At 54.8% G+C, this 14,896-nt stretch overlaps 1 protein-coding gene across 1 annotated transcript in view; it reads left to right on the forward strand.

Annotated features, from left to right (window-relative positions):
* Positions 1-14,896, forward strand: part of PRKCE (protein kinase C epsilon) — a 503,276-nt gene that overhangs the window by 305,699 nt on the left and 182,681 nt on the right. Inside the window, exons 3-6 of the mRNA XM_062209377.1 lie at positions 1,352-1,511; positions 3,907-3,941; positions 5,522-5,607; positions 7,115-7,244. Coding sequence (XP_062065361.1) covers positions 1,352-1,511; positions 3,907-3,941; positions 5,522-5,607; positions 7,115-7,244 — 411 coding nt within the window. The remainder of the gene's footprint in view (positions 1-1,351; positions 1,512-3,906; positions 3,942-5,521; positions 5,608-7,114; positions 7,245-14,896) is intronic.

Raw genomic sequence — 14,896 nt, forward strand, 5'->3', positions numbered from 1 at the left:
AAGCCCTCTTGGCACACTTCAAGCAGTGCTGTGCCCAGCACCTTCCAGGAGCGTGGCAGGAGACCAGGACCTGCCGACTCTGCCCTGGGGGACGCCGCAAGCACACTCAGTTCTTTCTATAATGGGAGCCGCCGTGGAGAGTGCTGGGGGTCTGGCTGTAGGGAACCTGGGCTGTCCCTCGGTGCTGTGTGAACTGGAGAACGTTGGTTTCCCCTCCACTCTGGGTTAGGATCTGAGCTCCACGCTTACCAGCTGTGGTAACAAGAGAGAATAAATCCACCCGCCTCCTTGTGCACACCTGTGCAATGGGGAGACCAGCAGTACGTTCAGGTGGGATTGTTGTGAGGCGTCAGTGAGCGACTGCACACGTCACACTTGGCACAGCACCAGCTGCCCCTGGTGGCAGGTTGGCCATTGTCCTTGGCTGAAGCCAGACGGCCATAGCAGCAAGACGCCAGATCAGGGCTCCAATGAAAGGCAGTTACCTCTCACGGTGCTGCAGGCTGGAAGTCCAAGATCAAATTCAGGCCACCTTCTCGCTGTGAGCTTACTGACGGAGAGCTCAGTCCAGTCTCTTCCTGTTATAGAGGCTGCTCCCCCCACCGTGGGGATGGGTCCCGCCCCGCCCTCTGACCACATCTAAACCTACTCACATCATTCCTGAATATCAGGCAGTGGGGCTGAGGGCTGGGCACATGAAGGGAGGGGAGACGCAGGCACGCAGGCCACAACACTCTCCACGATCATTTTTGTTGTCATCTGTTAGGCCCCTTGTGGGCGTGCTTAGGTTTGCAGCAGCCTCAGAGGTGGAGGGAGGGAAAGACACCCAGGTGCTTTGGTCTCTCGTGGCGGTGGGCCTTGAGCCTTTGGGACACTGTCTCCTTTCACAGTGTCGTGTTTCCCTCTCTTTTGGACCTGTGGGAAAAGTTCCTGATCATCCCAGTCTGGGTGAGAGGGAGAGAGCAGCCGCCTGTGTGGTCGGGGCTATGGTCCCATTAGCAGAGAGGCACTGTCAGAGGCCCAGAGTGCAGAGACCCCATCTGCACGAGGGAGCTGCACTAGGAGACCTTGCGCCTTTTAGCTCCTAGACCTGCAAATGTGCAGTCGGTGCGGGGAAGAATGGGGAAGCCCACAGGCCGCAAAGGCACAGCCTGGGTCTTCCTGCCTGCTGGGGGCTCTCTCTCTGCAGCTGAGTGGTGAGACCCCCATGTCCCTCCAGTAGGAAAGGTGCCTTCCATGGGCCCCACCCCCACCCACAGCAGGTGCAGCGGCTCTCCAGTGGGAGCTTGGAGCTCGTGGGGGAGATGCACTAACCCAGACTGTTTCCTCCTCTGCTCTCATCCCTCCTCAGCACCTAAAGACAATGAAGAGCGCGTGTTCCGGGAGCGCATGCGGCCGAGGAAGCGGCAGGGGGCGGTCAGGCGCAGGGTCCACCAGGTCAACGGCCACAAGTTCATGGCCACCTACCTTCGGCAGCCCACCTACTGCTCCCACTGCAGAGACTTCATCTGGTAAGCCGCTCCCTCCTGGGAACCTCTAGCTGTTGCCGCTCTGGGGTCGGGGAGAATTGGAAACTCCATTTACAAAGTGCTGACATAAGGGAAGTATTGATCGTAAGAGTTCATACTCGATGGGGCTGGATGTTTTCTTCCAGACGAAATCATTATGTTTTAATTTGAAGCCAAGTCGGGATGGCTCTAAAAACGTGCTTTGGTTTAAGCACCAGGGTTTAGAGCACGGTCGCTTGGCGTGGTTCTGACATCCATGTAAAGCTTAAAAGGAGAGCCGCAGTGAGTAGAGAGCCTCGCCGTCTCCGGGCGCTGTCACGGCGCAGAGCCGACACCAAGCCTTCCACGCTTCGATATTGACATGGTTTCCATGAATAAAATATTGTGCAGGAGAGTTCCTGAAATCTTAAACTTTGAGTGGAATCGGTTTCAGCTAAAAATAAATTTTAATGTCTATATCGAAAGCAAATAAAAATCACTGCCATGCACTCTTTCTTCTGTATCTGACGGCTGATTTTTCTGGAAGGCTGAGTGTGTCTGTGGTGTGTGGGAGGAGCAGATGGAGACAATAATCCCTGGTTCCTGGTGCTCTGTACCCAGGGTCAGACCATACTGAAGGAGTGAAGACTTTATAGCCAATAATGATATTGTAATTGTATTTTGTAAAAAGAGTCCATACCTTTCCTAGAGACAGATAAATGATTTAGAAAGGAAATGAGATGTGTCTGGCATTGTTTAAAACCAGCCCTGGGAGGAGGGGAGAGAGGGCGGCAGTAGAGAAGATACAGGGTCAGGCAGGTACAGGTGATTGTGGAGCTGAGGGATGGGTGCGTGAGGGTGCATTGTATTTACCCCTCCACTTTATGTGGATTTGCATTTGTCCCAGTGATGTTAAAGAGCACTCAATTGCCAATATCTGTAGCACAAAGCAGTTTTTAGGAACTGTTCCAATAGTGGTGCTGTTAGGATGCTGAGACCTCAGACCAGTGAGAGAGCCGTGTCGGCTAGAATAGTCAGGAAAGGTTCCCTGGCGGAGGCGGCATTTTTCCTTTCATGATGAGTAGGATTTTGATAGGCAGACAGAAGGGGGTCGTAGGTGTTTTGGGCAGGTGGGGCAGGATACAGAGCACTGGTCTTGGCATTGGAGGACTCTTAATGAATGTCCTCCATTGGTCAGTTTCTTTCTTGGACACTGGAAATATCAAGTTAAATCTTTCAGGTATCCTGTGAGCTGTATAGTATTGACCCTGTTCCACTAATAGTACCAAGGCTCAGAAATGACCAAGAGCCTCGTCTGATGTCCTCCAGCTGGGGGGCGTCAGAGGCGTGTGTCCACCCTGGGCTGGCTCGTGCTTTTCCTGAGATCCCACCAGCCTTCCCGGCATGCTCTGTGAGCTCCTTGAAGGTGCTGTGAGAGTCGCCAACACAATGGGACACAGCAGGGGAGGAGTGAGTGAGGCCAAGTTTCAGTCTAAACCCAGCCAGGGGTGTGTGGATTGGGCTCCGAGGAACCCCTGGCTTCCCCCTGGTGTCCAGGAGTCCCTTGTCTTGTCCTGAGGTATGTGACACCAGTGACCCGCTTGGCATGGACATCTGAGATGACACAGCTCCGAGCAGAGCAACCCGGCGGAGTCAGAAGCTGATGCCCCATTCCCAGCCATGGCCACTTCTCCCCCCCAGCTCTGACTCAGCCATCTGACGCCCATTTTCCACGTTGGGGTCGTCAGTTGAGTGGTCGGGCTTACAGCTTAGGCGAGTCTCCTCAGATCCCATGAAGAACGCCACTGAGTTGGAGGTTTGCTGGGAGGTGGCCTGATAACTTCTGGATCCTCCCGCTGGGCTAGGAGCTGCAGGGGCACCCGCAGCCCAGTTGTCCTTGGCACACACTGGGGATGGGATAGGGCCAGGGTGGTTTGATCTGAGTCCCTGCCGACTTCCAACCTTGCCGCCTGCCCCTCTTCTGGTCAGGAACCCCTAATGGTGGCCTTCACCCAAACTGTAGACCACAGACTGGCCCACAGCCCTTGGTGGTCTCTGACGGGCCCATAGAATCCACCTGCCAGTGTCAGCCCTGTGCTGGGACAGGAGGAATGTCTCTCTTATCCACAAGGAGGGGGATGGTCCACTGATCCAGGCCAGCAGGGAGCGAGCAGGGTCATTTGTGGCTTTCCAGAGCCCTGCTGGAATGACTGTTGGAGTGGGAAACCAAACCCTTAACACTGACCAAACTTTGTATCCAGGCCAAGCAGTGCACTCCGTGGGACTTGGTACAGTGTGGGTAGTGCACAGAATTGGGTGGCTTGGTGTGCTGGTGTTTTTTTGTTGTTGTTGTTGTTGTTGTTGTTGTTTTGACCTAATAGACTTTCATTTTCCTAAAAGGCTGTGTTCTTCCTTTCAGGGGTGTCATAGGAAAGCAGGGATACCAGTGTCAAGGTAAGAGGTATTTTATGAACAAAGTCTTCGGAGGCCCAGGGTGAGGTCCTGATCCTTGATGCTCACAGGAGGCTGTGCTGGGTCCGAGGCCATGTTGTGGGCTTATCCTGCTCTCTGCGTTCCCCAGCCAGGACTCCATGTGTGCATATGGGAGGGGCCTTGCAGGAACCACCTGTCTCCAGTGGTCTTGCAAGCCCAAGCCCCCCCCCCCCCCCCCCCCGGGCTTTTCATGCCAGTTAGAGCAGGTAGCACTTGCCTGCTTCCTGGTGGGACAGACCACTGCAGTGGGATGCTCCTTGAAGCCTTGCAGTGTGGTGAGCCAGATCTGCCTGTTCCATCAGTTCCCTTCCCCCTCTCTCCCTGGCTTGTTTAGGCAGTATTGCTGAAGGAGCCTTGGCAGTTCTCTCTTTTGCTATCTCTGCCCTGGATTCATTAGTTCTTAAAACTTTCAAACTCACTTGAAGGTCTAGAAGATGATTTCCCCCCTCTGTTTAATTGCCTACAAATGCAAGGTCAAGCTGTGAACAAATTGGAGGGTGGAAATTCCCCATGTTCATGATGAGGTTCTCTGTGGTTAGAGTGGGGAGGCCACCCAGCTCCTTGCCAGGCTCTGTCTGACATGGGGCTCACCCCTGGGGGACCTTGGGCAGACGCTGGTGGAGGTTGCTGTGCCTCTGGGTTAGCCTGTGTGCTCAGAGAATGATCTCCTCTGCCACCTGTTGGCCACACTGCCCAGTGACACAGCAGACAACTGTGTGGGCCACCTCCTTGGACATACACAGGTGCCTCCCAAAGCTCATGGAGAAATGGAATTCAAAGATTAGTGGTGGGCATTTGGTGGAGTGGTTAAGATGCTGCTTGGAACTCAGGCATCCCACATCAGAGTACTTGGGTTTGAATTCTGATACTCTGAGAGGCAGTAGCTCGTGGCCCACAGTTGGGTCCTGGCCTCCCATGTGGGAGACCTGGATTACGTACCAAACTCCTGGCTTCAGGCTGGGCCAAACCCAGCCATTATGGATATTTGGGAAGTGAACCAGCAGATGGGTACCTCCCTCCCCCCACCCTTTCTCTAATTAAAAGGTTCTTGTGGTACAAAAAAATTGAAATCTACACATACTTTTTTCATAATATACATTGTCCACAAACTTTTTGAAGGACTCTCGTGTTAAATGTCATGGGAATGTTCAAGTCTGGTATGTCAGATTTTAAAAGAAGACTAGGAACTTCCCTGCCACCTGCTACAGCTCCTCCTCTCATCTCGGCAAGATGCTGAGTGGAACAGGAGCCAAGGGCAGTGCCTTTCGCAGGCTGTGCCCCGCAGGAGGGCTGGGGAGGAAGTGGTTCCCTGGCCTTGGTGTACTGAAGGAAGGAGACTCTGATCAGTAACCAGCACTGGAGAAACCTCCCAGCACCTTTGAATGCCAGTGTCTCACTCTTCCGCAGAGCGCTCGGCATCTGCTCCTCACCGTGTGGGCAAAGTGTTTTTTGAAATAGCTGCCCATGGGGCTTTAGTGAGTGACACAGGGGCCTGACTCCCCACCTCGTCCCTCAGCCTGGCTGTCTTTCTCTGTTTGCAGTTTGCACCTGTGTCGTCCACAAGCGGTGTCACGAGCTCATCATCACGAAGTGTGCTGGGTTAAAGAAACAAGAAACCCCCGATGAGGTGAGTGCTGCAAACGTGGAAAGTCCACACTTCCCTCCCTCGACTGCCGCCTCTGTGGGTCCCAAGAGAACCTGATCTCCCTGATCTCTCAGGGATCCTGTGGCTTTCTTCCTTGTGTTGGTCGCAGATGAGGGGAGTTGCCCAGGGCCTGGTGGCTGGCACACAACATACAGAAAGAGCACAGCTCCCAGTCACTCTCTCAGGATTTGCAAGCCCTTCTGTCCTTCCCTGGAGGGAGCAGTTCCGGAAGGGACCGTGCCATGCAGGCTGGGGGGCCGGAATGCGAATGCACAGCCCCCTGCCCTAAGCTGCGCCCTCCTTCTCCTGTCTGTCCTGCCGTATCGGGCCGTGAAGAGTCTGCAGAGAGCTGTGTGCCCAGATGTGGCCGTGTCCCGAGGAGCAAATTGCCAGGGACTGATGGAGGGGAGCTCCGCCAGTCCCTAGGAGCAGCTATCTCCAGGGCTGGCCTCCTGCCTGCTTTGAGAAGGGCCTGGGTTGTGCACCTGCTCCACTAGAAACATGGGAGTAACAGCCCTGCAAGGTCAAGGTCGCTGGTGCTGACACCCTTGCCGGGTGGAGCCCTTCTGGTTTCCTGCCTCTTCCTGCCCTGTTAGCTCACTGGCTCCAGAATTCTGAGACTCTGAAGGGCACAGGGCTGCTGTCCTCATTTGTCAGCTGAGAAATCCAGGCCCCCACGAAGGAAACCTGCCTGGGACCTCACCAGTGATTTGTGGCAAACCCAGGCCCACACGCCTGGACTGCTGGTCCCACTTCCTCCCCTTCTGCCTTCCCACTTTCTCTTCAGTGCTTTGGATTGCTCAGCAAGGGGCAGTGTGGTGGTTTAAAAGCCGGTGCTCTGGATTCAGCCTCCCGGGGCAGAAGCCTCTTGTCAGCTTGCAGGTGAATTCCTTCAGCCCCATGCCTTTCATTGCCGTACTTGTGAATTTGGGGTCACAGTGGCCCCACTCATGCAGTGTCGTGACGTGTCACTGGCGCATGATTGGCACTAGGCCCTGAGCATCATTAGCGGCCAGCACTCTGTGTTGGCCAGCTTCGTTGTAATTACTGCCTGTCCTGGCAGCACAGTCCCCAGCACACTTCCGGAACCCTGTGTCTGCCAGGGAGCAGCTGAGAGCCTGCGCAGGTGTGGCCTCCTTGTACAAAGCAGCATGGGAAGCCATGGTGATGTCCCAGGAGGTGCAAGTGGAAGGTCTTGTGTGTGTGTGTGTGTGTGTGTGTGTGAGAGAGAGAGAGAGTGTGTGTGTATGTGGTCGTTCAGGGATCTGAAGTCCCAGAGGGACCCTGGGCGAGCAAGCCTGGCCTTGCAGAGCCCGAGTCGGGGCATCAGAGGCAAGGCTGGGCACAGCAGGGAGGTGCAGCCACCGCGTTTCTCAGGACAGCATTCAGGGCCAGGCCTAGGCCGCTGCGCGCTCTCTGTGAGCCCCAGGGCAGTCGGTGTGGGCCGTGAAGGAGCTCTGTGCTGATGTTGCCTTTTGCCGCCCTGCAGGTGGGCTCACAGCGGTTCAGCGTCAACATGCCCCACAAGTTCGGCATCCACAACTACAAGGTCCCCACCTTCTGTGACCACTGCGGGTCCTTGCTCTGGGGCCTCTTGCGGCAGGGCTTGCAGTGTAAAGGTGAGTCACCCCCCAACCCCCGTCCTCCATGCCCTTCCCCCCAAACATCTCTGTTCTCAGAGGGCCTAGGAAGGACATTCTGGATTTAGCCCGGGGTCTGAGCACATGCCCCGGTGCAGCCCTTGTGGCTGACTCTGCCCTTCTCTGAGGAGTTCTGTGTGCACAGACGGCCCAAGGCTGGGTGCATGGAAACACAGAGGAGGAGGAGGAGGAGGAAGGCACTACCCCACCCCCTAGCGATGGTGGGAAGAGCTGAGGCCACTCAAGTCTAGAACTCACTTCAGGAAGACATGCTTTTGGAGTTAGATGTGAAGTGATAGCTAGGGTGGTTCAGAGTTTATTCTTAGAGGGAGCCAGGCTAGTAGGGTTTGAACCTTGACTCTTGAGTCTTGGGTTCCTCCCTCTGTGTGCTGTGTCCCACCTGTGTGCTGTTGGCATAAAGGAGTGGACACAGGGCCATGGGTAGAAGCACCCGGTATGGGAGGATGAGGATATATTCCTAGGCCCTAAGCAAGCGCTCAATGCCTTAAGCTGGTCCCGCCACTCAAAGGGTTTATTGAATGGGCATCACTTAAAAACACTATCTTATGGTTTGTACTGAATGTATTATGAATAAATTTCCATTGTGGAAAAGATTAGAATCCTAAGTAAAGTGTAAGAAAAAAATGCTCTAAAAGATGTGAATAAATTACTCATGGAAGAGATTCCAATGAGAAATTATGAGAACTGGAAGAAAGGGAATGGTTGCCATGGAAACACGGAGGCGAAGCACTTCAAGATGGAGAGGGGTGATTTGGTGGATGTCGTGACTGGATCCGGCTCGGAACCTGGTGATGCCATTCATGGAGATGGGGACCCAGAGGGAATGGGCCCGGAAGCAGAAGTGGTGGTGTCCAGCTGGGGGGTGGGGTATGAACTTGGGATGCTGGCGGGAAATTTACAAGGAGCCGTGCACCCATGGGGACACGCTCATTGAAAGTGAGGGGGACAGATCTAGGCTGTGCATCTCGATTTGGGTCTGAGCCACGCGTAGCAGCAGGAACAGCTGTGAGGCCGATGTCATCCTTCCAGGGGACGACCCCGAGTGGGAAGGGGGAAGAGTCAGAGGTGACACCCGGCAGGCGGTGAGGAGGGGCAGTTACCCGCACCAGAGGATGAGCGTGCGGGCAAGCAGAGCCGCAAGAACAGGGAATTAGAAATAGAAAGTTCGTGGGGAGTGGTGCCGAAGGCTGTTAGGAAGTGGCTCAAGGTGGCATGGGAAAGGTGAGGGATGAGGAGGCCATTCGTGGCCACAGAGGGAGCAGGGGCAGAGGAGGCGCCAGGCCTCCTGGGGAAAGCCACGTGCCCATCCTTGAAGATGGGGCAGGAGCCGGAAAAGCCGGCCTGGGTGCAGACGCGGGTCTGGTGTCAGGGACAGCCATCCGGGGCGATGACTGGGCAGAGCCATCATTTAAGGACCGACTCTGCCGAGGGCTCTGCAGAGAGATTCCCCTTGTCTGCTGAGGTCACAGGTGCTTTTGGAGGTGGAGGGGAGAAGTTGGGGTGTGGGAGGCAGGAGGGGGGCAGCGAAGCTTGGACAGACCTGCAGTGAGGACAGCAGATGCCCTGGCTGGGGATGAGGAAGCGTGGCCTGTTACATGGCCATGTCCCCTGTGACTTTCCCAGCAGCTGCCTCCAGCCAGGGTCAGGGAGCAAAGCCAGCCCAGGCTCCCTGTCGAGTGTTCCCGCTGGCTGAGCATCCTGGAGGGAGCAGGGGAAGTCCCTCTGGGCATTAGGTGAGGTGAGAACCAGAGAGGGAGGAGGGGCGGGCTCAGGATGCCGGAGCCTCTGTCGCAGAAGCGTGATGCGTTTTTTGGAAAGCTGAGCGTGACTGCCGGGAACCACTGCGGCGCCTGCTTTGGAGGAGCCTCTGATGAGGTGATGTCTGGTTTGCAGTAAATATATTAATTATTGATCTTTCTAGGGAATCTAAACGAAGATACCATCATCTCATAAATATTGATATTTTAAGAAAGCAGCCCAGACGTCGCCGCCATGGCCCTGAGTCCCTGGATGACCCTGGGAGAAGGCAGGGCCCAGGGACTGCGCGCTCAGCACTTTGGGCAGGAAATGCTCCTGGCACCTGCTTAGGCAAGGATGCGGAACCGAGGGAGCCGAGAGCACCATGCCTGTTCACGGGGAGCCGGGCCTCACGGGGGCTGCAAGGCCAAGGCTGGTCAGAATTGAGGGTCTCCAGGACCCTGAAGTGATCTGGGTGGGGGTCCCCAAGCAAGCCCCTGTGGAGCTGGAATTTAAAGCTGGGCTGTCTGGTCCCACACCTGTCCCTGACCAGGGCCTTCTCTACCCTTTCGTGCTCAGCAGGGACTCAGCCAGGTTCTCTCCTTTGCTGCACCTGCCTCTGTTTGTCCTGGGCTGGAGCCCTGCACCCCTGCTCCCTGGTGCTGGTTGGAATCAGCCTTTTGGCTGCTGCTGTGTGGCTTCTGCTCTGTTGTAAGTTCCTACTCCTGGGAACGGGTTCCAGGATCTTCGGCAAACTAGGATTTTCAAGTACATGCGACTCTAAGGATGGATCCTGGAGATTGTCCTGGCCACTCTCCTTTGAGCCTCCAGCTGTCCAGGCACGGAAGTGCAAGTGTGTGTATGTGTGTGTGTTCTCCTGGGACTGTCCCTCTTGAAGGAGCTTGACTGCTTCTGCTTTATTGCTGGGAGAACAGAGAGCTGGAAAGATTGAGCCATGTGCAAAAGGGCACTCAACCAGGAGCCTGGGGGCAGGGGTGCAGCCAGCCTCTGGGCTGTGCTTTGCTTGCCCACAGTCACATGGAGACCAGGCCCTTGGAGGATGCTCTCACAGTCGTTGCCTTCCTGAGCTCCGTAACCGAGGGCAGGAAACCACTGGTGCTAAGTGAGCAGGGAAAATACGTCACTCCTCTCCTTTGTCTTAGATTCAGGTGCACGCAGGTTGTGGGCTTCTCGCCGGTCTTGGGGCCACCTGTGACCTCCGAGCACTGTGAACGGCCTAGAAATTGCCATGCAGGGTCCCGGTGCTAGCAGCCCTGGGCGCTGGGCTCTTTGGACCCCTTTTGGTTTTTGCTTTTGTCCCCTTCTCCTGCTCAGTGACCTTATCTGGCACCCTTTCCTGCCAGTCCCTTGTGGGGACAGAAATCCCCCCACAGCTTTTGTTTCCCTCTCTGAAGAAGGTGGTCTTCTCACCTGCCCTGTGGTCTGCCCCGCCCCCAACCCTGTATCTCGGGACTGCCCACGCCCCAGCACAGCTGTTGAAGGCATCAGAGGGCCAGGGGTGACTGAACCAAAAGGCTTCCGGGCTGGCCCTGGGACGCCTGCAGAGGCCTTATTTCTTGGCATCCCCGCCCGCGGAGGTTCCTTTGCACCTGCCTTTGTCCACCAGGACTGCAGTTGCTTCTTGGGGCCGAGGAAGGTGCCTTCCCGCAGGGCCTGCCTTGGAGATTGCTGAAGGATCGATCCCCTTTTAGCTTCCGCTGCTCTCTGCTCTCGCCTAACCACTGCCCTCTGCTGAGGCTGCCAAGTCCTAGGCTGTCGCCTGCTCTCTAGGAAGTCAAGAAGAAAGGGACCCTCCCACCCTGGAGCACTGTGGCTCTAGGGATTGCAGGCTAGGGGCTGGGGAGCTGCCCTGGTCCTGAGTTGCTTCCTGCTGGATGGGGGACGGCATGCAAATCGCCATGCCTGGGCGCCCTCCCCCCCACCTCCGCCCGCCAGCCCGCCCCGCAGCCCTGCTGCTGCTGAGGGCACTCATGACAGAGTGCTCTGAGCTTCGGACCTCAGGGAGTGGCTGCCTGACCCCGCCCTCCCACCTCCTTTCTTTCCTCTCTTCTATCTTTCTGCCCTTCCTTTTAAAAAAGGCTTTTTGGGAACTGGCACTGTGGCGTAGCTGGTAAAGCCACTGCCTGCAGTGCCAGCGTCCCATATGGGCACCAGTTCACGACCAGGCTGCTCCTCTTCTGATCCAGCTCTCTGCTGTGGCCTGGGAAAAGAGTAGAAGATGGCCCAAGTCCTTGCACCCCTGCACCCACGTGGGAGACCTGGAAGAAGCTCCTGGCTCCTGGCTTCAGATTGGCACAGCTCTGGCCATTGCGGCCATCTGGGGAGTGAACCAGCGGATGGAAGATCGATCTCTCTCTCTCTCTCTCCTACCTCTGCCTCTGCCTCTCTGTAACTCTGCCTTTTTCCTGAATAAATAAATCTTTTAAAAAGGCATTTTGGATATTTAAACACAAAAAATTATAGAATTTTTAGTCTTGTCATTTCTGAAAATGTCAGTCCTTTCTTTGTTTTTAACAACTAAACCTGTGGCTGTAACTTCAAATTTTCTTTATCTTTTTATATTTTTTTTCCAAAAAGAATGCAGGTGATACGTGCAAGGTGAAAGATTCCAGTGCAGCTCCAGTGTGCGCCTTTGTATGGCGTCTGTCTTTATGTTCCTCTCTCTGCCATCCCCAGGCCCGACTTCTACCTGAACTCCTGCAGTAACTTTGAGGCCTTGTCCTTGAGGGTGGATGACAGAGGACCTTTGACTGCTGTCTGTTGTTTGTTTCGCCTTCGTTTGCATTGACATTTAATTCTGCACGGTCAGCGAAAGTGCACGCGGTGAGGTTAGGGCTTCATTCACCTATTGGAATCTGCTCTGAGAGCTGTCGGTTGTCACCCAGGCTGCCTAAGAATTACTGATTCCCAGGGAGTCAAATCCATGGAAATCCACGGCGTCCTGGTTTCTGCGAGCCACCAGGAAGACTCCGCAGACAAAGCATTGCGCCTTTTGCAAACCTGTGTGCTACAGCATAGTAAATTACATAGTACAGCAGTGAGTCAGAAGGCGGGCAGGTCTGGGACAGAGAGGCCAGCAGGGCTGGCATGGACTGGAAAGGCTTGGGGGAGAGGGGCTTAAGCTAGACCTTGGTAGGGGGAGGGACCTAGCAGGGGGAGTGGGTGTCGGGTTGAGGCAGGGTGGAAGGGGCAGTCCAGTCTCAGCACTGAGAAGCCACAGAGTGTTCATGGTGGATTTGATGTCCTGTGCAGTAGCATCTGGCGATGCCTGGGTCCCTGCTCTCCGTAGACAGAGAGCATGGCCCACTGGAACCCTTTAGGAGAGCGGACCACTGCCCTGGCTCCCCCTAGGGGTCAGATTCCCTTGACATCCCTAATGTGAGACATCTCGGGCAGCATCCACCGGCTGGAGCCTCTCCTTGGGCATGGCTTTGTCTCTGTTCTCAGAGAGCCGGCTGGCTTTGGAAAGATTTCCAATAGACTGAATCATCTTGCTGCCCACCCTAGCTTTAATCTCAGCCGTGAAAAGGACAGAAACACGGACAGAAAACCGTTTTCCACAGGATGGTCAGATGTATAACAGAAGACGAAAGTCAGTGTGCCTGAGCCCGGATCTGTGCTGCAGCCGCACCCAGCTCGTAGTAGATGCTCAATGGAAGAGTGAGCAGTGTCTGGGTACAAGTAGAATCGTGCCTCTCCTTGTATGGGAGTTCTGGCCAAGTCACTCTGTTTCTCTCCAGCACATCTTCTCCCAGGTGAAGCCAGTGGCAGTGAACAAGAGGCATCCTGGAGAGAGGCGCCGTAGAGGGCAACCCAGGGCTGCCTGACCTTGGCCGTGACGTTCCCCACTGTAATGGGTGGGAGGATGTGGGAGGCTCACACGGCCACTCGGCTGTCGGTGTACCCCAGGTTTCCTTGGGTTCCTAGTGGAACATCCACTTTCCCTTGCTGGTCAGCAGCCCCCAGAGTCACCCCCAGCTTCTGGAGGTGGAGCTATCTCAGCTCCACTTCCTGGGTATGTTCAGACTTGTCACTCCTTAAAGCCCTTGCAAACTCACTGTCTCCTATTAATTCAGTGTAACTGATGTGTCTTTGAGGTTTTATTTTTACATATTTAGACGATTGCATATGTCTCCCAGGGTAAGAGTCTTTAAAAAGCAGAGGATGGAATTTGGCGGTTAAGTAGCAGCTTGGATGCCTGCATCCCTTATTGGCTGTGCCTGGTTCTAGCCCTGGCTCTGCTTCTGACCCAGCGTCTGCTACTGTGCGCCTTGGGGGGAAGCAGGGAAGGCTCAGGTAGGTGGGTTCTTGCTATCCACGTGGGAGACCAGGTTGGGGTTCCAGGCTCTTGGCTTTAGCCTATTTCAACCTTGGCTGATATGGGCATTTGGGGAGTGAGCCAGTGGGTGGCACATTGATCTGTATCTGTCTCTCTGCATTTCAATTAAAATAATTAAATTTCTCAAAATAAGAAATAGCATAAAGCAAAGTCCTCAAAGAAATGCCTTCCTTGTCAGGAAAGACAGAACTGGCATTTTAACACCAGAGGGCGCCAGTGGTTAAATTGTGGGAACAAATCCGTTGCTTTTGCCAGGAAATTCTCTAACTGGGCTCCTGTGTTCTTGTCCTTTCCGTCAGCTCAGAGAGGCAGAAGGTGGCAGGCAGAGCAGGGAAGGCATGAGTGCCAAGGGGCGGCTGTAGGGAATGGGACGGAGTTGCCCGCAGAGTGCTGCTGCTTGGAGTCCTTACTGAGGGTCGTGATAACTCAGTGTAGTCGAATCAGGACCCTGGCCGGGCTGTGGCTGGGCTTTCTTGTTGATTTGTTGTTGTCCGAGAAAGCCACCTGCCCACCCCCACCACTGCACCCTTGCCGAGACCCCACAGAATCCTCGGCTCAGTAGCACCCTGCAAACCTGCACTGGGGGACCCTGCACTGTCCCCACCTCCAGGCCGGTGGCCAGGTTATGCAGGGCAAGAAGAGAATCTGGCCCGTCCTGCCCGATTTTATGCCCAGGAAAAGTCTTTACAGTTGTTTGAATAGAGTTGATATTTTTAAGGACGGTATTCGGTTCCCAGGAAAACTGAGCAGAGGGTTGAGAGAGTTCCATCCAGCCCCTGCCCCTTCTGATGGCTGTGTTCCCCCACCCCCACCACCAGTGTCTCACACTAGAGTTGGACATTTGTTCATTGATGAACCTACACCAACACATGGTTCTCATTCAGAGCCCGTAGTTTTCCTTAAGGTTCACTTTCGGTGCTCTGTGTGCCTGAGTTTGGGTGGGTGTTTAATGGTGTGGCTCCACCATCATGGTGTCAGTGTGGTTTCACTGTCCTGAAAACTCCCTGTCTCGGCCTCGTCACCCTTTGCTCTCTCCTGACCCCCTCAGCCACTGATCCTCACGCTGTTTGTGGTTTTGCCTTTTTTCCAGTGTGATGTAGTTGGAACCACACAGTGTCAGCCTTCCACATGGACCCCTTTCATTAGTAGTATGCATTCATGTTAGTCTATGTCTTTTCATAGTTTAATAGCTCACTTCTTTTTTTAAAAGATTTATTTATTTATTTGAAAGTCAGAGGTACACAGACAGAGGATAGGCAGAGAGAGAGAGAGAAAGAGAGAGAGAGAGATCTTCCATCTGCTGGTTCATTCTTCAGTTGGCTGGAATGGCCCAGGCTGGGCCAAGCTGAAACCAGGAGCTTCTTCCAGGGCTCCCTCATTGGGTACAGGATCCCAAGGACTTGGGCTATCCTCCACTGCCTTCTCAGGCACATTAGCAGGGAGCTGGATGGGAAGTGGAGCAGCCGGGTCTTGAACCAGTGCCCATATGAGATGCCAGTGTCACAGGTGGAGG

This window comes from Lepus europaeus, chromosome 13, assembly GCF_033115175.1.
Source record: "Lepus europaeus isolate LE1 chromosome 13, mLepTim1.pri, whole genome shotgun sequence".
Taxonomy (NCBI): Eukaryota; Metazoa; Chordata; class Mammalia; order Lagomorpha; family Leporidae; genus Lepus; species Lepus europaeus.